This window comes from Lissotriton vulgaris, chromosome 12 (genome assembly GCF_964263255.1).
Source record: "Lissotriton vulgaris chromosome 12, aLisVul1.2, whole genome shotgun sequence".
In the NCBI taxonomy this organism is placed as follows: Eukaryota; Metazoa; Chordata; class Amphibia; order Caudata; family Salamandridae; genus Lissotriton; species Lissotriton vulgaris.
This window is the reverse complement of record NC_141700.1, coordinates 273,212,509-273,234,953: the sequence shown is the minus strand read 5'-3', so window position 1 is coordinate 273,234,953 and position 22,445 is coordinate 273,212,509. Positions and strand designations below refer to the sequence as shown.

The 22,445-nt window shown below is 44.9% G+C and overlaps 1 protein-coding gene across 2 annotated transcripts in view; it reads left to right on the top strand.

The window, feature by feature from the left end:
* Nucleotides 1-22,445, top strand: part of LOC147673941 (GPN-loop GTPase 2-like) — a 121,864-nt gene that overhangs the window by 37,507 nt on the left and 61,912 nt on the right. For both annotated transcript variants that reach the window (XM_086945024.1, XM_086945025.1), the window contains exon 4: nt 218-378. In XM_086945024.1, the coding sequence (XP_086801150.1) occupies nt 218-378 (161 nt within the window). The remainder of the gene's footprint in view (nt 1-217; nt 379-22,445) is intronic.

Here is a 22,445-nt window from a genome sequence, read left to right as displayed (position 1 = left end):
GTATACCTATTGTATTCTCTGTGTTTGAAATAGTTGTCCTGGCCTGCGCTCTGGGTTTTATCTATTTATTTGCAGAAGTCCATCTATTGCATCACGTGGAGAGGCTAAGGCCCAATTGTTGCCCATCTATGGTATGACCCATGTTTATAAGGAGCTGCTGTCTACCAGAAATTAAGAAAATTATAACATCATTTGCTACCCATTTGATTATTTGCAGCCTTTAACCTTGATTTCTACACTGAAGTGTTGGACCTCTCGTACCTAGTGGATCACCTGGCCACTGATCCCTTCTTCCAGCACTATCGGCGCCTAAACCAAAAGCTGGTTGAAGTGATAGAGGATTACAGCTTGGTTTCATTCGTGCCACTCAATGTACAGGTAAGGTTTGCATTCTTTCGTAATAGATAATGGTGGAAAAGAAAAGAAGTATGTAGCCATTAGGAAGAATGATGTGGCATTCCTCACTGACTAAAATATAGGTAGAGAATTACAGGGTAACATAGAAAAACCTCAGAAGAAAGTAAATGTTAGAAGCAGGTAAACAAGTCACCCATTTTTTCACTGAAATGTTATGTTCTCTCTAATCTTCCAAATCTTTTAGGCACACTAGATATTTAAAAACAAGGTGATGGAGTGAATGCTTTAATAAATCTGAGCCACTGGCAGTCACTCGAGCCGCATCCCAGTTAATTGTTTTTCACCCACCATGTCATCTCATTTTGGACCCAGCCATATGCAAATCAGTCTTAACCTTGCTCCTTGTGGGAACAGGCCATCACGAACTGCCAGGCCAGGTCTTCCCTGAACTGAAACACAGCAACCCATGACCCTTTTTGCCCCTATTAGGGCTCTTCAGCCAGGGCTAGCTTGGCTCCAGCATCACAGTGCGCCCGGTACCCACGTCTGAACATATCGTCGCACTTGGGCATCAAATTAAATAACAACCAGGTGATGGATGTGATACTTGAATTAATCTTGCCCACTCGTATTTGCTAGGGAGCGCATCCCAATTCATTGTTCTTCAGCCACCAATCCACCTCAGTTTGGACCCAGCCATATGCATATCAGCCTTCACCCTGCTCCTCATGGAAAAAGTTCAGCCCAAACTGCTGGACCAGGTCTTCCTGGAACAAAAATACAAGCAACCCAGGACCGTTTTCGCTCTTACTAGGGCTCTTCAGGCACCTATAGCTTTGTCCCAGTGGTACAGTGAGGCCTGGACCCTAAAACCAAGGGGAACCTAGTCCTGGGTTGCATGTGTTCTGCTTTAGTTAGGAACCGGCTTGGCAGTTCATGCTGGACTGCTCCCACTGGAGCAGGGTCAAAACTGATTTGCATATAGTTTGGTCCAAACTGAGGTGGTATGATGTGCAAAATAAAAATGCCTTGGGATGCACCCCCGAGTAATTACCAATGGCTGAGATTAATTCAAGCAATCCATCCATCACTTTTTGTACACTATAGTATGTCATCCTAAAAGAAACGGGTCTGCCCAGGTGTGGGTCCCGTGCACACTGTGTCACAGGAACCCAGCTCTACCTGGTTGATGAGCCCATAACAAGGGTTAAAAAACCGGTCCTAGGTTGCCTGTGTTCAGGTTCAGGGAGACCTGGACTGGCAGTTCAGCCTGGACTGATCCCACTGGAGCTGGGTCAAGACTGATTTGCAAATAGTTGGGTCCAAACTGAGGTGGCATGGTGTGCAGGATAACAGTAGATTGGGATGCTGAGATTAATTCAAGCATTCCATCCATTCATCCATCAGCCCAATCACTGTTCTGTTTTCTTATTGTGTTACCCCAAGTAGGATAGGCACACCCAGACGTAGGTCCTGTGCACACTGTGTCACTGGAACCAAGCTGTACCTAGCCGATGAGCAAAACCAGTCTTGGGTTGGTTCAGGGCTGACTTGGCAGTTTAGACTGGACTGTTCCTATTGGATTAGGGTCAAAACTGATTTACATATAGCTGGGTTCAAACTGAGGTGGAATGCTGTGCAGAATAATGATGGATTGGGATGTGGCTTGAGTAATTACCAGTGGCTGAGATTAACTCGCACATTTCATCCATCACTTTTGTGTACTTCACTATATATTTAGGCAGGTGATATTCTCAAAAAACAGTCCAATGACAGGTGATTGAGTTATTTTTTGCCACTTCAGAACAATTAATGTTTCTGTAGTGACAAGCCACAGCGTCTTATATTCAACAGCATGGCAAGTTCCATAAACTTGTGACTTTATTTTAATCAAATGCTATCAAACTGCTTATTAAGTGGCACAATCTTTGGTAGCTGCTAATACATGATATGGCTTAGTCTATGTGTTGCTTATGGAGACATCTTCATTTCAGACTATAAAAAGTAATTTAAAGCATACATTTAATTAATCTCTTTCCATTTCAAAGCCTCATGTTGTGCGCAGTGGTCTAAAGGCACTAGAAGCTGAAGGCACCAATAACTGCATGTATTTGTACAGTATTGAGGTTGCAGACCGAACAGAATGCCTCAGGAGTTCTTATCTGGGAGGAACTGCAGTCGCTTAACCCCTTGCAAAAGTGCTTTTGTAAAGTTGTCCGAACCATGTAATCCATTACATCGTCTACATGATTTTCTGAGTTACAATATTTTTTCTGCAAAAGATATATATTTATTTATCTATCTATCTATCTTAACTGAAGAAAACAAACGTTACAGGGAAGTCTTAGTTAAGCTTCGATGCAATTCGCACAAAACCATAGAAATTCAGCAGGTATAGTTACCTGAGATAACTATAACTTGCACCCCGCAATGCACTGCTTATAACCACATATTCCATCACTCATGACATGGTCGGTGACATCACTGATGAGATCATTGATGATCTCATCCACAGGACCACTCGCACACCTATACATCCTCTGATACACCCACTCACACACTCACACAACCACTCATATACCCATTCATAGGCCCATACAAGTACTCGAACAACCACTGACTCATCCCTAGAGCCACTCATGCACCCACTCAGACAATCCCACACCCACTCACTCATCCATACACGGACTCATACAACCAGTCCCTCTCCCATACAGCTACTCACACAGCCACTCTGCCACTTATACAGCTACTCACACACATACATAAAGCATCTCATCTTTTCACCTACTGGGAATAGTTTGAAATTTACTTCTGACAAGTGCAGAAATAAAACTTCTTCCACGGTTGGGAAAAAAGTGGTTGAGGGGAAGTGAACCTGTAAATGCTCAACAGATTTTTGCATGCACAAAATTTACCCATGCATATTTGCTCATGCTAAAATATAATTCACAAATATTTTCTAGGAGTACGATTTCCCGGCCTACTTCTGTAAGTTATGGAGGATTCAAGAAAGCTGTAAATCTGAACCAATGCAAGGGCATACACCATGGGTACCCTTTTGTGACTTTATTTTTTACATAATTGGGCCTCCAATTAGGTTTTAAGTTTACCAAGACCTTTTGTTTTTATTAATACCATCGATGCTAGTGTTATTTTCCTCCTGTGCTGACCTTTTGGTTTTCCCATAGTTCATGACGAGCTCAGCGACAATGTGTGCTTTTGGAAACCCAAAAATATCTTTTCTTTTTGCCAATGCTTGTTATAATGGTGAGGACCTGGCAGGGTTTTTGCCAATGTTTGTTACAATGGTGAGGACCTCGCAGCTCCCACACCAATTAAGTTTTACAAAAACCATTTCAAAACAAGACACGCATTGACAAAACAAAAGGGCTGACCACCAATATCAGACCTATTGGCTTTGCCAATCGTTGTTTATTTCCATGTTTCCTATAATCTTGTTGAAACTGGTTGCACTGATTTTCTAATATGAATATTTTGGGGGGAAATACTAGCATGGATCAACACATTTTAGTAGAAGATTTTCAAAGAAATGGTATCCAAAATTTCACATTAGATTAGCAAATTGTTTTTTCCTAGTTGCATTTTTTGTTTACATTTAATTTTAAAGCAAAGACTCAATCTGGCTTTTAAGCCTATGCAAATATTTGCATCCAATCAGGGAGCATGCTGGAAGCATTATACGTAGCCTCATATTGTTAAACTTTTCAAACATGTGTAAATATTTTTATTGTGGGATTACTGTCAGCAGTGCAGTCTGAGCTTACAAAATGTCCTTAGAGCGCTCACCCTAATACTAAAGGCTTTGCACTAATGAACCATAAATACAAGTTCAAACAGCATTAACATATGGACACAAATATTACCTTAACTGCAGACCATGTCTTTCCCTGATCCATAACATGGTGCTGTAAACAGGCAGCAACAGGGATTGTGCTGCTGGGGGTTGGGCCTTCTTTTCCCAAGGACAAAATAAACATGAAAACTTGTCTTTGACCCCATACAATATGTCCTGGGAGTCGGGCTATAGGGGAATTCCACACCCCTGCCCCTGATAAATCCCTAGTATATGGTACCGGTGGTACCTAGGGCATGGGTGGTAAAGGGGTCTCCAGGGCTTGCAGCAGCACTTAGTGCCTCGCTGAGAAACCCAAAGAAACTAATGGCAGTACAATCTGTTGCAAGCTGGAGGAGCAGTGCAAACTACTCGAACTCTACTTTGCCCTGAACATGTGTAGCAGTCAGTGTACTGTCCTATTTATATGCCAGTCACCTCTAAGGAAGGTCTCATAAAGCCCAGGGTGCAATATATCAAGGGTGTTGGCATATAAGTGCAAGCTTATAAGACAACATAGTGCCCCTTAACATTAAAGGACACTATATGTGATACAGTCCATAGGATAACATTCGTTGTCACTCTGGCAAACCAGAGGTTGGCAGCTACATTATGGGACTGACTAAATATGTCATGTTCAGTATCAAACATGCCTTCTCACCCCTGACACACAACTTGTGTCGCGCACGTGGGGCATGCACCCAGGTGGCTACCTTAGAGTTGCCAATGTGGTTGCCCCAGCTTTACTGTTCTCTGGCCGGCAAGCCAGAGTTTTCTGCGTTTGCTGCCCTCCTGCCAGACGGTGTGATCACTCCCAGGAGTCGGGAACAGAGGCTTCAGCTGGAAGAAAGTCCCACCTCTTTCCTCCCAAGTAGGCTAGTGAAGTGGCACATCAAGGCTGTGAACTTCATAGGATGCTTTACTCCTGATATGCATCAGGACAGACTCCCAGAGGAGGAAACAGCCCTGCACCAGGCACATTTGGGCCTGAACAGGTAAGAAATTAGTCAAGGAGGGTGTACACACCCAGAAGGCTAGTTCTCTCCTCCAGGGTGGACAGCCTTGTCTGTACACTAAAATGTGATTTCTGACATCTTTAGGAGTGGCAGAATGGAGCGTTCAGGGAAGAAAAGGTGACCCACACCTCAGTTGTGATCACTTCAAGGGAGGATTAGCCTCGGGGACTAGCAGCCCATTTGCTGCTTGCTCCCACACTGCCCTAAATGCAGGATTTAAGGAAAACCCCTGACACCAGAACCTCAGTCCAGAACAAACTTTATCAAAGAGGACCAAAGAAGAGACCCGTGTCTACGACAAAAGGACTTGCACAAATCAAAAGACGGCTACTCTACACTTGTGGCAATGCTCCTGGAATTTCCTGACTGAGACTGTTCCTAGGCTATCTCTCGGTTACCCCAGACAGAGGGACCGTGTGGAAGCCTGAAGCACCCTCAGACGCACTAGTCCCCTGCAAACTCTGGGTAAAACAATGCTTTGGAACTGAAGAATCGCTAGCCATCAGACCCTCCGATGGATTGCCCAAATCAAGGTTGTCTAGTGCATTGTGAGAACTATAGGCCTGCTTTCCACAAAGTTACAAGCAGCTCCCACGCCCCCGTGAACTCCAGACGTCGAAGTTACTTTCTGCTCCACTTACCAGTACGAAGGCGTTTTGGTTGCCAGTCCTGCAACCGACCGCTGCATTTAATGCTGCTCCTAGAGGGAACTCTACCCGATGTTCACCCAACATCCACAGTGGCCCGTTGTGCTTTTTCATCTTTTTCCCCCCGTAGCACCATTTCAGTGGTAATAGCAGCTCCCTTGTGGCTCCCGTTCAGCACCAGGGACAGCCAGGACAACTCTGCACCTGGGTTCTACAGGCAAGGTGAAATTAAACAAACTGTCACCCGCATCACCTTTACCCTGCAAGGGTACAATGCAACTCGACCTTCCAGTGACCGATCATCACTAGAGATTTTTCCCATTACTGAAATGTTAAATTTTCACTGTGTTATTTTGCACTGATTTTATGTTGCTTCAAAAATCTACAACTCCAGTTATATGTATGCTATTTTGTTTGTTTTAGTGTCTAAATTATGATAAAAATACACTTAATTTTTATAATTGGTGTCAGATTTCTCTCAAGTCATGTCAATTACTTATCGTCCATGTTGGTAATCTTAAATGCTTAACACATGTTCCTCTAGTAAAGCCAGACTGCTCTTTGCCACACTAACTGGACTAAGTTAAGGATTTATTAGTGTGAATCCAAGAAGAATCATTGGAGAATTTTGACAGTATTACATATGGCGTCTAACAGTTGAGCATTGACATCTGGGGGCATCTACATATTTAAGCATTTACTAGTCTCTCTAGTTATCAACTAATGATGTCTAACTTACCAGTTTACAATAGCTCCTGCAATTTTGGATACTGTCCATAAACCTTTTTTGTGTAACAAAGCGGAGCCTTGAAAAGGTCACTTTGTTACGAAACACGTCTGCTGCCAGTTGTTACACACAAGTTCAGAATCAAGTCCTGTGCTAAACCTTTAACAGTTCTGGAATATTACTGCAACCTCTGGACTGACCATCTTCAAACTATCATATACTGCACTACACATTAAATATGCTTCAATATTGTTTTTTTCTATTTTGTGATTGTAAACCTTTGGTTTATGATCGGTGCACACCCCAGTGGTAGCTGCATGTTGATACCATGTGAGCACCTTCATTAACTATAGGCTATAACTAATACTTGACCCAGGATGTGCGATTTATATGAACCACAACTACCAAAAATGTTTGTATTAGTTTAGCCTACACAACCACCACCAATTCTCACCTCAAATTACCGTTTCTCTAGTAGAGCTTTTAAGGATAGGATGAACACAACGCCATCCATGCTTAGCTAGAGTGACAAAGCCTTTTGCCATTTTTCCACCTAAATTTTTCAGCATAAGATTAGAAAGTGCTTCATTGGTTTTACTGAGGTGGGTATCCTGAAAATGTTTCGCAGTACCATGTGGTCATTTGTGATTTTGCAAGATAAATCCAATCCAAGTAATTGACTTTAGAAGCAAACAATTAAATTATGTCACTCATCATTGAAATAAATATATGTTAAGGCTCTTTGCAGCCCACCCCATTCCAGTAGTGCATTTTACAAGGCTTGGGTGAGTCAGAACAAAGTTTAAACACTTTTTCTAAATAAAAAAAAACCAACAACTTCCAAGTAAAAGTTAAAAAAATGTTTTTTCAGTTTTTACAACCGTACAGTATATAGTGGTATGATCATCAATGATGAGTGACATAATTTACAAGTGTGTTCAGCACAGGCTGTTGGATAACATAACAGAGAACCAGAGAGCTCTGATGAACACACGATGCATTACACAAGGAGTAGCATGGCTGTGAAAACATAATCTCAACATGGCTTGCACATTTCAGCTCCAATAGACAAGCAGGTATCTCATCCACAGCCATATATTTATCTTCTAACATCCAAAGTCTACAAGCAGTCTACCACACTACACAAAATAGCGCATAGAGGGCCATCTACTGAATATGCACATAGCAAGAGTTGATAGCCCACGTCCATAGTCTCCACATGAACCTCCCCCTCATCAGTATCTCTAGCGTTTTCAGTACATGCCAGGAAAGCTTGGTAGCGACCCTTAATAATCTTCGGACAGCTGCTCTTTGGCATCAGGTCATGATGAGCACCGGATTGAGTGTCACAATACTCCATGTCAGCGTGCCTTTGGTGTGGCGTTCGGAGCACACCCTTCGCCCAGTGCATTGCTAATCTGTGTCTAGAAAGCATCAATCCCAGGGAATCTAAGCATCTAACAGTCTTCGGGACATCTCTATCATAGTCCAGTAGCATCAACAAAGGGGACGAACTAATGGCCTCACCAGCATTCTTTCATAGCTCCCCCAAAACCTCGGCCCAAAAGCAGTGTACACCGGGGCAGAAAAAGCCATGTGAGCAGACCCAGCGTCATCCTTACCACACCGAGGGCAGCGTGAATTGTCATACAAGCCGTAGTGCAGTGGTCTTCAAACTTTTTAATACCCCCATGAAAAAAAATCATCGGGTCCCCCTCAAACTTTTTCACAATTATTATATTAAACTGGCAATGCTTAAATATATATAGACGTAATTAAACATTGCAGTTAAGCTCTATTATCATTTTAAAAATGCAATCAAATACATGAATGCCAAACGCACTATTTTGGTCAGGCAGGTCTTATTCGCATGTAAAAGTATCCACAGTGTGATTATTATATATGGGGGTGGGGAGTTTGAAGAATATTTGGAGTCCCTTCCCTTTTGACAACTTATCCCAGTCAGCATATAAATGGCGAAAGATTTTAGTGATGCCCTTTTACCGAGCAGCTTACTTCAGCTAATTTTTTTAATGCTGAAAACAAAGCACTGTTATCAGCATTATGCTTTTGCCAGAGCCTGGGGACCCCACCCCTGGGATCACTTGAGGCCTCCGAGTTTGAAGACTCCTGCCATAGTGAAACAGTCGAGCCAGCGTGTAATGCTCCCGATTAATATGCTTTAAGTGGTTTAATATAAAAAAAGGTATTCCAGTTAATGAACAGCCCAGAGTGACTGCCGAACAATACTACCTCTCGAAGAACCGGGGACAGGTTATACCCTAGTTTCCCGACATAGAGTGGGGTATTGTCCACGTAAGTACTCACAATTAAGTTGTAATTTGGAAAGCAAATTCCCCGATGTGCATGGCATACATGCAGCATGCAGCAATTGGCTCGGCTAAGAAGGCGTACAATAGTGGGGACAGTGGGCAGACCTGTCTGGTACCCCTTGTGGTATCTATGGTTCCCGAAATCGAGCCGTTGACTCAGACCCGGGCAGTCAACCTAATATAGAGCACCTGGACCAGCTGCAGAAAAACATCTCCCACCCCTACACTCTGTAACACGGAAAGCTTGAACTCCACTCCACCGAATCAAATGCTTTTTCCGCGTCCAAAAACACAGCACTGGCGTATAAATTTTGATCGATACGGGAGATCGTGCTGAAGAGGGTCCTAAGATGTATATCAGAGACTGGTCCGAAATAAAGCTAGACTAGTCTGGACCCACAATGTCTGGGAGCAAAGGCGCCAAGCAATTAGGTGTTTTCATGTCAGTATTTAATAGTGACAGCAGTCTGTTGGATGAGCAACAATTGCTGGCTTACCGGTTTCAAAAGAGTGGCCAACACTGCCTCTCGCATCGTAGGGGGCATACTCCCCATCCTCACCATTTCTTCAAATAAAGTAACAAAGTGCAGGACGAGTTTATCCTGGAAGTCCTTATAGAAGGCCACCATCAGCCCATCTGTCCCAGGCGCCTTCCTACCTTTCATATCCTTCTTTGCGGCCACGATCTCCAGAGGGATTGGCGGTGTCATAGGATGCTCCCTATGTGCTAAAGTCAGCCACTTCATAGTGATATGGGCACGATAGTCCACAGTGGCCTGCTCATCATGTAGTAAACGCAGTGTATATAGATCTGCGTAATAACTGCAAAAATGATCCGACACCTGCGCTGTGGAATAGAGGTGGATACCTTGCTCATCTTTAAGTGCCAACACCATGATGTCCTCTGGTTGTGGTTGCACCAGCGATGCCCCTCGCGGTATACCCTCACAGTTGCATACTTCCCCAGATGAGTGACAAGTGCTTGCTCTAGCCTTGCCAGTTTCACCTCCAGCCTTGACTGTGGATTCTGGATCAACTGAAACACCATGTTTGGAGATGGTGACCCCCGGCGTTGGCCTTGAAGGCCTCAAAGACAGTAGCAAACTTTTCTACAGAGCCAATGTTGGTGTCAAGGTACTCATCAGTCGCTTGCGTGAGTTCCTCCCGGAACACGGCATCAAAAAGGGAGCGCTGCGGAACCGGCAGGAGAACGCAAGAGGCCGTTGACTGTCTATTTTAAGGACCAACAACACCAGGTCTGAATAATACAGGCAACTGCTCGCTTTGTTTGACTCAAGGCATCAGACTCTGGACAGCAGCCAATAATCTATGCACGTGTAGATACCCTGAACCGTGACGTAATGAATATCCCTGACCCTTGGGGGGGACCTATGCCGCCAAATAACCATCAGGCCACACTGTACGGTGATATTGTTGAGGGCACAAGCCAACGCCAAGGACGCCGGTAGCAGTCCCTGTCAGGGCACAAGATGCAATTAAAATCACCTTCCCACATCTGAGGTAGATCACCACACTTAGCAAGCCTAGCACACAGCAGATTGTAAAACTGTGGGTCATCATAGTTTGGACCATACACCCCCACCAGTAACACAGCCAGATTTTCCTTGTAACAGTGCACTACCGCGTAACAATCATTTGGATCCTCACATACCTCCTGAACCTTAATGCCAGAATTGCGCCGGACCCTGATTAACATGCCCCGTGTCTGAGCTTCAAAAACTGCTGCATAACAAGGGCCCCATATACTTCGCTGTGTGAGTAGCCCACTGCTAAGGACCAGTTGTGTTTCTTGTAGTAGGGCCAGGTTGATGCCATGACGCTGTAAGTATGCCACAATCTTGTGCACCTTCCTGCAATCATTCAGCTCCCTAACATTCCACAGGATTAATTTCAGCAATAGTGGACTCTCCGCATCTGCTGCTGTCACCAGACATACCATCAGTCATTGCCATGCCTCGCAAACTTCATAAACCATGGATATCGCAGACCACACTTCGCAGGCAGCACTCGCCAGTGCATAGTTAACGGTTGTATTAAACCCATCTTGCCCCCCACCCACACTCTGCCCCCCAGTAAACAACACAGCAATGCAGTTCCCACCCCGACCCCACCCCGTACCCACTCAAAAGAACCCCAATTATAACTGTGTGGAGTGCATATGGGGACAAATAATGCCCTGCCAAACTCCCCTATAACACTGAAGTGCAGGGGGCTGCAAACAAGCATAGTGTGCGCTAAAAACAACCATAACAATAACCAAGTGATGCATTCTGCAGCCGCCGCCTTCCATTCACCTGCAGAATACTTATCTGGGAAACAAGAGCCACACCTATCACCTGCTGAAGCTACATGAGACACAACCAAACTGCAATGGCTAACAGCCCAGAAGAAACAGGAGAAGCCACAACAGGATATCCGGAGTCACACTCCTGAGCCACCAACTGAACTAACAACTCAATTAAGGTACACTTATTTAGAAAGAAAACAAACATGGCCAAAACAGAAGACAATAAGAGTACTAGTCCTGCTCCTCCATGTTCTGAGATGCTGCCAGCTCACCCTCATTAGCTTGCGGCGAGCTTCTCTGAATCCCCAGTAGCCGCATGCTGCTTGAAGAACTGCTGCAACAATTTAGGGTTGCTGAAGATCTTGGTCTGTCCATCCACCAAGATCCGCAGATGAGCAGGATAAAGCGTAGCATACTTCAGGTTCAGTTCCTGTATCTTGCGCTTAGCTGGAATAAACTGCCCCCACGCCTCCTGAACCTGCTGCGTGAAATTCAGGAAAATGGAAAGTTCAGCACCCTTGTGGTGAAGTACCTGGAGCTCACAGGACTGGCGTAGCGCTGCATCATGGTCTCTGTAGTTCACCAATTTTACGATGACTAGCTAGTTCGCACCCTTGGCACTGGGTGTTGTGCAAGGAAACCTCTACCATGAACACATCCGAGAATGTCTTACGCCCCAGAAGATCAATGAGTAGTTGTTCATCGTACCGCTCCACTTTGCCGACATTTGTAGATTCAGCCAGTCCCACTATCTGAAGATTGTTTCAATGCAATCAGACCTCTGTTTTCGCCTGTAAAGAAGAGAGCACCTTCTCCATCTGCTTCCCAGATTCAGAAGTAGTAATTGTCGTTGACCTCCGATATTCACTTCTCGGTCATGTCAAGACCTTCTGCATGCTTATCCAGGTGTTCTGATATCCGATCCATCTGGAAGGTATAGTGCATCGATCTTGCTGTCTATTTTAGTGAGGCTGTGCTGCATTGCGGTCATAATCTGTAGCAGCTCCCTACCCATCTCCTGGCCTGCTTCTTCCTGAACAGCCTCAAGTGCTGCTGCACCTTCATCATGATGCTTGGGTTGGGGGAGGTTCTGCAGCTCAAATATAGCTTGGGTTGTGTTCTGTCTGTTTTGCCAATTGAGTACATCTGATGCTCGTCCAGCGGCTCCCTCACCCCCCTAGCCCGTGAGCCACAGCATCCATCACTACTAACGAGCCTGCACAAGAGCAACCTCTGTGACCCAATCTCTGCAGTGCTCCCCGGGTCCGGTGCCATACTCGCTCTCCTGGATTGCTGTAGGCTACGGCTACCGGCCTGTTCAGCCGCATGGTCAAGGGCGCTCCCCATGCCCGGGGCAATCAGGAAAGAAGTGAGTCCCACTGTACCACTAGCGGGGGTCCCTGAGAGTAGGGGGAGCAGAATTGGTCCATCTCCTACGGTGCTGCTGGCAGGCCTCACCATCTTTTCTCCACTCTGGCCGTGCGGCGGTAAACGATCTAGGGCTCCAGGCACCCAGGTGGCGTTCTCGGGCTGAATTCTAGCTGAAATACCGACACCACCCTTTTAGCTCGTACAGGAGGCAGCAGAGGCGGCACAAGGCCTCAATTTTAAGCACCAGGATGTTGTCGAATTGGTGTGCAGCTGAAGGAGCTCGCCTAAAAGGCCCCCATTTTCAGACCCAGCAAACTCCGCCCCCCTCAAATACAAAAATTAGGCACAATGGAAGGTGGTAAGATTCTCAACTTAACTTTCATCCCAGCGCAGAGGTTCCGTGATCTAAGGGTTTTGTGCAAAGCAAGGGGCATTGGCTATAAAGTGACATCTAAAAAGGAGGAGCTTGAGAAGCTCCTCAACTGCTATGAGAAATAGAGCTTCCTCTGAAGAAGACCCTGACGAGTGTGAGTATGAGGATGAAGCCCTAGGCCAAAGATATGATGGGGAAGAAGCTGAAGTCCTCAACTCTCCACCCTTCCTAAGACCCCCGTCTACAGCGGGAAGTGACAGGAGTCAGCCTAGTAGACCCCTCAATTATAAAGTGGTAGGAAACTTAAAGGAAGAGCTTGACCTACTCTCGCTAGAAAAGAAAAATCTTCAGCGTGAGGAAAGGAGAATAGCCCTTTAGAAAAGAGGGTTAAGATGGACTTAAAGCCCAAAGATGATGGGAGAATTCTCCATAGGGAGAAAGAGTAATTTTTTAACCTAAAATCCCCACAGGGATTATCCCCAAGTATAGTGATGGTATTGATAAGTGGTTTGCAGCATTTGAGAGGGCCTGCAAAATGAGGAGTATAGGGTGTCAACACTTGGGAGCTCTACTTCACCAGCTATTCTCAGTAAAAAGCAGAGCTAGACTGCTGACCCCTAATGAGGAGGCAGTTGAGTCCTATCAGTACTTGAATGAGACCTTGATAGAAGGATTTGACTCAATACTGTAGGAATACATATTGTAGTGTTAGGACACCCATAAGGCTAAAAATCAGTCAAAGCACTGGAAGGCTGGATCAAAGGCAATGAGATGGACACTTATGATTGGCTTTATAATTTAATTATGAAGGAGCATATCTGCATCTGGGAACAGGTTTATTTCTGATGGTAGTGGACCACACCACTAGGTACCCAGAGGCAATTCTCCTCAAGACTGTCACTGCCCCTTTCGTGGCAAAGTTGCTCCTTGGCATCTTCACTAGGATTGGGTTTCCTAATGAGATGATCTCTGATAGAGCTGCCATTTTCATATTTGGATATCTTAAGGCTATATGGGATGAATGTTGTGTGAGCTAAACATTCACCTCCCCCTATTACCCTCCGACAAATGGTTTGGTTGAAAGGTTCAACAAAACCATGATAGGCATGGTAATGGGCCTCCCTGAAAAAATCAGAAGGCAATGGGATGTCCTGTTACCTTGCCTGCTGTTTGCCTACCGAGAGGTGCCACAAAAGAGGTTGGATTCAACCCTTTTTAACTTTTGTTTGGCCATCCTGTAAGGGGTTCTCGGAGTCTGTTCAGGGAAGGACAGGAGAAACTTCTCAAACAGGCCAAGCAAGACATAGTGGACTATGTACTGGGCCTCCTTTCACATATGGCTGACTATATGAAGAAGGCAAATAAGCAACTGCAAGAAGCCAGGAGCGTATAAAGCACTGATATGACCAGAAATCCGCAATGGTTGAGTACCAACCAGGTCAGCCTATCTGGGTGTTGGAGCCTGTGGCTCCCAGGGCCCTCCAGGACAAGTAGACTGATCCCTATTCAATCTGGGAAAAGAAAGGGGAAGTCATCTACTTGGTAGGCGTAGGCACCCCAAGGAGTCCTCGCAGAGTTTTCCATATCCACCGCATAAAACCCCAACAGGACAGAACTCACATGACCATGGTGCTAGTCACTGATCAAGTCAGGAGGAAGAAAGCGAACCCCTCCCTGACTTGCTCTCTAATAACCCACAGAATAGGTCAGTTGAGGGTTTTGTTTTGGCTGACTCTCTCAGTGCACAACAGCAGTCTGACTGACTGACAAGTTCTAGTACAGTTTGCTGAGCCCTTCTTTTTGATCATGGTCAGACAACATGGTGTACCCGTTATGTGGACACTGATGACAGCCTTCCTAACAAAAAAGTATACAGATAGTCAGACCATGTCAAAGCATGCATTAAGACTGAGTTCAGCAAAATGCTAGAGCTAGGTGTGATTAAACCCTCTTACAGTCGCTGGGCCAGCCCAGTGGCACTGGTCCCCAAGCTTAATTCCAAAAGTGGGAACGCTGAAAGGAGGTTCTGTGTGGATTACAGGGGTTAAAATGCAGTTACTAAAATGGATGAATACCCCATTTTAAGAGCAGGTGAGTTGATTGATAAGCTGAGTGCAGCCAGATTTTCAATATAACATCAGGGAACTGGCAGATTGGATGCAAAGGAGAGGTCAGCATTTTCGATTCCAGAGGCCCACTTCCAATTCAGAGTGATGTCCTTTGTACTAAAAAATGCACCTGCCACATTCCAAAGGTTGGTGAATAATGTTCTCTCAGGACTAGAAAACTTTAGTGCAGGATATCTAGATGATCTAGCTGACTTCCATCTGGGAGGATCACCTGGTTCACTTGAAGGAGGTCTTACAGGCCCTGCATCAGGCAGGCCTAACTATTAAGGAGAGTAAGGCCAGATAGGGAAGAGCTCTGTTGTGTACTTGGGTCACCTCGTAAGTGGATGTCACATCCAACCTTCCCAACCCAAGCGCCAGACTATTCTGGAGAGGGAGGATCCCAAAACCTAGACAGGTCAAGCCCTTCCTTTGATTGGGTACCACAGAAGGTTTGTGAAGGGCTATGGGACCATTGTCACCCCACTCATTGAACTTGCCTCCAAAAAGCAGCCTAAGAAGCTCCTTTGGACTACAGGATGCCAAAAGGCCTTTGACTCCCTGAAAGAGGCGATGTGCTCAGCAGCTGTCATGAAGGTGTCTAACTATGGAAAGAACTTCATTGTCCAAACAGATACTTCTGAACATGAGATTGGAAAAGTGTTGCTCCTCCCTTCTCCCAAGCAGGCTAGCGAAGTGGTGCATCAAGGCAGTGAGCTTCAAAGTCCTTACCTCCTCTGATATGTATCCGGGCTGATGTATCTGAAACGGCCATCCCCCTGCCAAAGGCAAATTTGCAACTGGACAGGCAGGAAATTAGGTAGTTAAGGAGGTGTACATCCTCAGAAAGCTAGCCACACCTCCAGGATGGGCAGCCTGGTCTGTACACTAAAAATATATTTTTGCTAGCTTTAGGAGTGAGAAAATAGAGGGGTCAGGATAGAAAAGATGACCCACACTCCTGAATGTGGTGACCTCAGTGGCGTATTAGTTGCAGGGACTAGCTTCCATTGGCTACTTGCTCCCACACCCCTAAATCCAGGATTTAAGGGACACCCCTAACACCAGAACCTAGGTGCTGAACAGCCTGCATCAAAGAGGACCGAAGAAGAGACCATTGTCTATGACAGCAGGACTTGCACAAAGCAAAAGAGGGCTACCCTGCACCTGTGGCAACGCTTCTGGAACTGGCAGACCGAAACTTGTCCTAGGCTATCTCTTTGTTCCTCCAGACATAGGGACCCCTGTGGAAGCCTAAAGCACCCTCAGACTCCTTTGGACTAAAACAAATTCCATGCAAACTGCAGGTAAAATGATGCTCCGGTTCCGAAGAATCGCTGGACATTGGGCCCTCCGAGGGATCGCCCAATCCAGATGGTCTAGTGCTTGTGGGAACTGTAGTGCTGCCTTCCACAAAGTTAAGGCACCTACCTCGTTCCCCCACCTCCACCGGACATGGAAGTTATTTTCTGTTCCACTGGTCGCCAGTCCAGTACGTGACCGCTGCATGTGACTCTGCACTTAAAGGGAACTCCATCCAACATTCATCCAACATCAAGAGCAGCCCCATTGTTGTGTTTTTGCATCTTTTGCCCCTATTGCACCGGTTCAGCAATAAAAGCAGCTCTTCCATGGCTCCCGTTCAGCACCAGGGACAGCAAGGACAACTCTGCACCTGGCCTCCTTGGGCCAGGTAAAATTAAACTGACTGTTGAGGCTTGGTCCAGGGACCTGCATCACCTTTACCCTGCAGAGGCACAACGCAACTCGGCCTGCAAGTGACCGATTGTCACTAGTGGTTTTTTCCTTTGACCGCAATGTTATATTTTCTCTGTATTATTTTGCACTGATGTTGCTTCAAAAATCTCTCACTCGGGTTATATGTATGCTATTCTGTTTTTGCATGTGTCTAAATTAACTTAAAAATACAATCTATTTTTATAAATTGGTGTAGAATTTCTCTTGGGTCGTGTCAATTACTTATCGTCCATGTTGGTACTCTGAAGTGCTTCACACGTGTTCCTCTAGTAAACCCTAACTGCTCTTTGCCCACTACCAGGACTGAGCTCAGGATTTATTAGTGTGAACTCAAGGACCATCTTTGGGGTGTCTTGACAGTATTACATGGTGAGGCCTAACTCCCACACCGCATAAATACTTCACTTTCATACCACTAGTAAATGATGTAGGTTCTCATACATGCAAGTGACTAGCGGGACACAGCTTGAATCTCATCACAGCCTCACTCTGCTTACTTTGAACCTGCTCTGCTTCAGACTTTCACTTCCTACTATTTATGATGTTGTCTAATGGTTGATCAGTGACTTCTGGGGACATCTACATATTACATCATTTACTAGTCTAGCTAGTTATCAACTATTTGTGTCTAACTTGCCAGTTTGCAACAAGTGATGGAGTGAAGTATCACCCCAAATCCGGACGCACTGCTTTGATCCTTATTGCACAACAAAGATGCCACAATTTTTTCCATATTTCACAAATGTTTATTCGGCATTTTTTTTTAAAAATTCCAATTTTCTAATTTTGTTCTCTCTTGTCACATGGGAGACGCTTATGTATTTATATTTTCTAAATGTGGCAGATATGCCTATCCAGGCCTTTTTCTGTTGCACAAATTTTACATAAGTCATCCACATTTGTAAATCTTTCTTGACCCAATGCATTTCGGACCTTTAGCTTCCCTTCATCAGGTGTTTTCTACAAATTAAAAAGCATCAGTATTAGATTCTGTGTTTAAACAATAAATGATTTTACTGTTTTTCCACATCAATATCAGACTGTGTATATAAGCACATTATACATATGAAATCATGCCTCCGTGTATGGAATGGCTCACCCCATATTCAACGTTCTCCCGCTAGCTCCGTAATTTAAACATTACGTCCAACGTACAGATAGAAGTTCGCCTGAGTTTTTACGTTGGACGTAATGTTTAGTTTGTTGAGAACCCCTGACGAAGGGCTGCTAAAGGTCCGAAATGCATTGGGTCAAGAAAGATTATCAAATGTGGATGACTTATGTAAAATTCGTGCTACAGAAAAAGGCCTGGCTAGGCATATCTGCCGTATATAGAAATTATAAATACATAAGCGTCTCTTATGTAACAAGAGAGAAAAAAATTAGAACATAGGAAGTTTTTGAAAAAATGCAGATAAACATTTGTGAAATATGGAAAAAATGGTGGCATCTTTGTTGTGCAGTAAGAATTAAAGCAGTGCATCCGGATTTGGGGTGATACTTCACTCCATCACTTGTTGCATTCATAAGTACGTGTGACAGGGCAGACCACGCTCCGGGCTTGCATGCGGACAGTTTAAATAATGCAATATGGAAGAAACTGGTGTGCGATTGACCGCCCCCCTTTTTTTAAAGTAACTTGCCAGTTTGCAATAGCCACCGAAATTTTAGACTGTCCATACCTTTTTCATGTGATGACTTGTGCTGAGCTTTGAAAATGTTGCTTTCTGATGAAACACAAGCCACCTGGTGTTACACACAAGTTCAGAATCATGTCCTATGGTAAACTTTAAACCGTTTTGGAATAAATATTATTGGAACCTCTGGACTGAAAATCTTTGAGCTATCACATACTGCATTATACATTAAATGTGCTTCGGTATTGTTTGTTTTCTATTTTGGGATTGGGAACCTTTGGTTTATGATCAGTGCACACCCCAGTGGTAGCTGTGTGTTGATACCATGTGAACACCTTCATTAACTATGGGCTATAACTAATACTTGAACCTATGTTGACCATGGATGTGCGATTTATATGATCCACGCCTACCAAATGTATTGTATTACAACACCGCCAACACTCTGAATCTGCTCACCTCAAATGTCTGTTTCTCTAGGAAAGTTTTTAAGCATAGGATTAACAAAGCGCCATCCACACTGAGCTAGAGCATGACAAATCCTTTTGCCATTTTTCTATTCCTTTAGGCGTAAGATTAGGAAGTGCTAGCCATGCTGAGCCAAAAAATGACAAAAACCTTTTACCACTCCAGGTACAGTGTTACAGCTTTGGATTAGTAAAATACCATCCAAGCCAACCTGGAATGAAAGAAAGCAACCCCTGACACGTGCTCACTCTAGCTAGAGCTCATCGGAGAGGTATGGCTTTGTTCGACACAAGGGAGCTCTCAATAAAAGTCAAGACCATACCCTTTCAGGCTTAGAGTGCTGCATACATTTTGCAAAAAGGTAGCAAAGAACTATGGATAGTTCCCAGGTTTAGGTGGCAGCGGGCAGCCTCTTTATATGGAGCCCCCTTTCAAAATCACCAACACGCTTAATCTGCTCACCTCAAATGTCTGTTTCTCTAGCAGAGTTTTTCTACATGGGATTAACACAGTGCCATCCAGGCCAAGTGAGAATGTGACAGAGCCTTTTTGCCATTTTTCCAGCAAAGTCTTCAAGCTTAGGGGTTCCAGCCCTGAGGCTCCAACAGTGCTTATGCCTTCCTGGTGCCTAGAACATCCCTATCTCAATGGCATATGAAAAGAAGTTTGAATTATTTTGGATGTAGTTTTGATGTATGGGCCAGCGGAAAGGGGCTATATCACCCTCAATTTCCATTATGAATGTCTACACTGTTCATGATCTGGGTCACCCAGCAGTCTGTGTCCTCCACAAACCTTGGGCATTTCTGAAACCTAGCGGCCTAGATGAATCCAGGGCAGTGTGGCACCAGGGACAGGAACGGATGAAAACTGTGGCCATATGAAGTCAGTGTTTTCTTCTCATGGTGCCTGGTTTAGTCAGTACATGTTGTTGGCTATAGGCCAATATATGGGTAGAAGTTAGGGAACGTTGGATGGTAAGATTTTGTGGGTCTCTGCAGATTCTGAAAGTTTTCCTTACAGAAAGGCGAGGCGAAATGGATGATTTTAACCAAAGTTTGAGGTTTGCAGGGCTTTTAGGTCCCGGGAAGACCTGGCTTGGCAGTTCGGAGTGGACTGTTCTCATGAGGAACAGGGTTAAGACTGATTTGCATATGACTGGGCCTGAACTGGGGTGGCGGAGTCTGAAATAGGGTGGCGAAGTGAGCAAAAGAACAATGATGGATTCAACCCCCAGATCTAATGAGTCTGAAAAGTTTCAGCTCTCAGTCCTTTATCTTATGGTGGTTGCTTTGTTCGCCCTAAGATGGCAGGGTATGCCCAGACGTGGGTCCCTTGTTCACTTTGCAACTGGATTCAAACTAACCTCGCTGATGAGGGATGTTACCCCGAAACCTGGCCGGGCAGTTTTGGGGTAGATTGTTCCCATGAGGAACAGGGTCAAGACTGATTTGCATATGGCTGGATCTGAACTGGGGTGGCGAAGTGAGCAAAAGAACGATGATAGATTCAACCTAGATCCAATAGTGACCAGGGGCGAGTGTCTGGAAAGTTTCAGTGCTCTGTCTATCATCTTATTGGGCTTGCTTTAACAAATAATAGTAGAACATTGGTTACTTTAAATTCAATTTCTCTCCATTTTTGCATTCTTAAATGTAAGCCAGTGTGGAGAAAAGAAAACATAAAAAATTTATTGAAAATTGAGTTATCATTTCACTACAAATTCTTCTGATAAGAGGTTGTGATACTACCCAGGTACTTCTCCATAGGCATTCAAATACTTACAGTCATCAGACATCCTGGGGTTTCCACTATTGCTTTTGAAATAATCACACTGAGTCCGACAACAGAACAGGAAATACTTTCATCTTTCTTTAGATGTCCCATTTAGATTTTTAAAAGTAATCTTTGTCAAGGTCGGCTTCATCGTCAAAGAAGACTCTTTACTCTTAAGGTTTGTTATATTCCTTTTGAGTTGGTTTCTTGCACTTCATACTAAAGTACAAACCAATTCCACTCATTACTGTTTTTTTATGCTGTGTGCACTTGTTTAGCACTAACTACCATGTGTATGATACTGTATTGCTTTCAGAATGTTGCAAAATACTTACGTGCTCACCAAGAACATAGAGTGGCTTGGAGCCCTCTCATTTCTTACCATTAGTTGGCTATCCGGTCAGTCTTATTTGCGTGTCCCACTTGTCAATCTTGTGTTTGTCTCTTCCATGGAGCATAGCATCTTTACTATCTCTTTTGATTGGCTGGCTTCTGTGCTTCTGCTGCTTGCTTTAATAGTGCTACTTTTTTTCTTTTTAATTAAGTATTGCACAAGAGTGGATGTGTTTTCCAGTCATCTCCCTTGTGTACTTCGCTTTCCCTGCAATCAGCTTTGCTCACTGTTGCCTTCGTTTTTCTCCCTGCCCTCTTCGATGTTGCGCTCGCTCTCGTGTCCAGCTCAGTGTGCTTCTACCTCGCCCGCTCCACATTGCTTTCTTGCTTGCTGTGTTTCTCCCCACCCGCCCCTGGTGTTGCTTCCCCCACCATGTCAAACACTGCAGAGAGGTCCAGGAGGATTGGGGTTGGAGTGTCTTCTCTGTACAGTCGTGGGGATGTCATCTATGGCGGCGATGAGGGCAGTTTCTTTGCTGTGGTTGGGTCTGATACCAGTCTGAGTGGGGTCAAAGAGTTGCTGGTTGTTGAGGTATTCGATTAGGTGTCTGTTGATGATTTTCTCCAAACCTTGGCTGGTAATGGTAGCAGAGAGGTCGACCTGTAGTTGGCGAGCTTCGGGGAAGGTCGCAGTAGGGGTGGAAGCATTCAGAATGGATATAAGCATGGTGTTGATGGGTTGCAGTACTTTGGAGTAGGCATGGTTTGGGGAGTGGTCCAATTGGGCTCCTGATCTTCTGGGGTAATACGGAACATGTAGTCAGCATTGGTCTTTTGCTAAGATTGGGAGGCATTTGTGGGTTAAAGCTGCTGTAAATGGCAGTGAATTTATTGCTGAAAAATTGAGACATTGTTTCAGAGGTCCTGTAAGGTGGGGGGGGGTCGAGTTGGTGTCGGGTATGGGAACTATCCAGCCAGATGCTGGCTATCAACTCCTAGTTGCCCAGATCAGCAGAAAGACTACGCCCATTTTTTTTTTGGGGGGGGGGGGGTGAGGCAACGGCCTGCCCCACCCCTGCACTAGGAAAAAATTAGTCCCTGGTGCGTAGTGGGCTTTCTGCCCCCCCCCCCCCCCCCTACCCCCCTTGGGGGCAGATTGGGAGTTAGTGCCGTAAAATTCCCCCACCCCGCCCGGGCAGAAAGACTCTGCACGTTTTTTATGGAGGTGTGGGGCATTGGCATGCCTATTTTGGGCTGACCCCACCCCTACACTAAGATAAGAAAATAGTCCCTGGTGCCTAGTGGGCTTTCTGCCACTCACAGGGGGCAGATCGGAAGCTATTGCCCCCACATGCCCCCAGGGGGGCAGAAAGAATG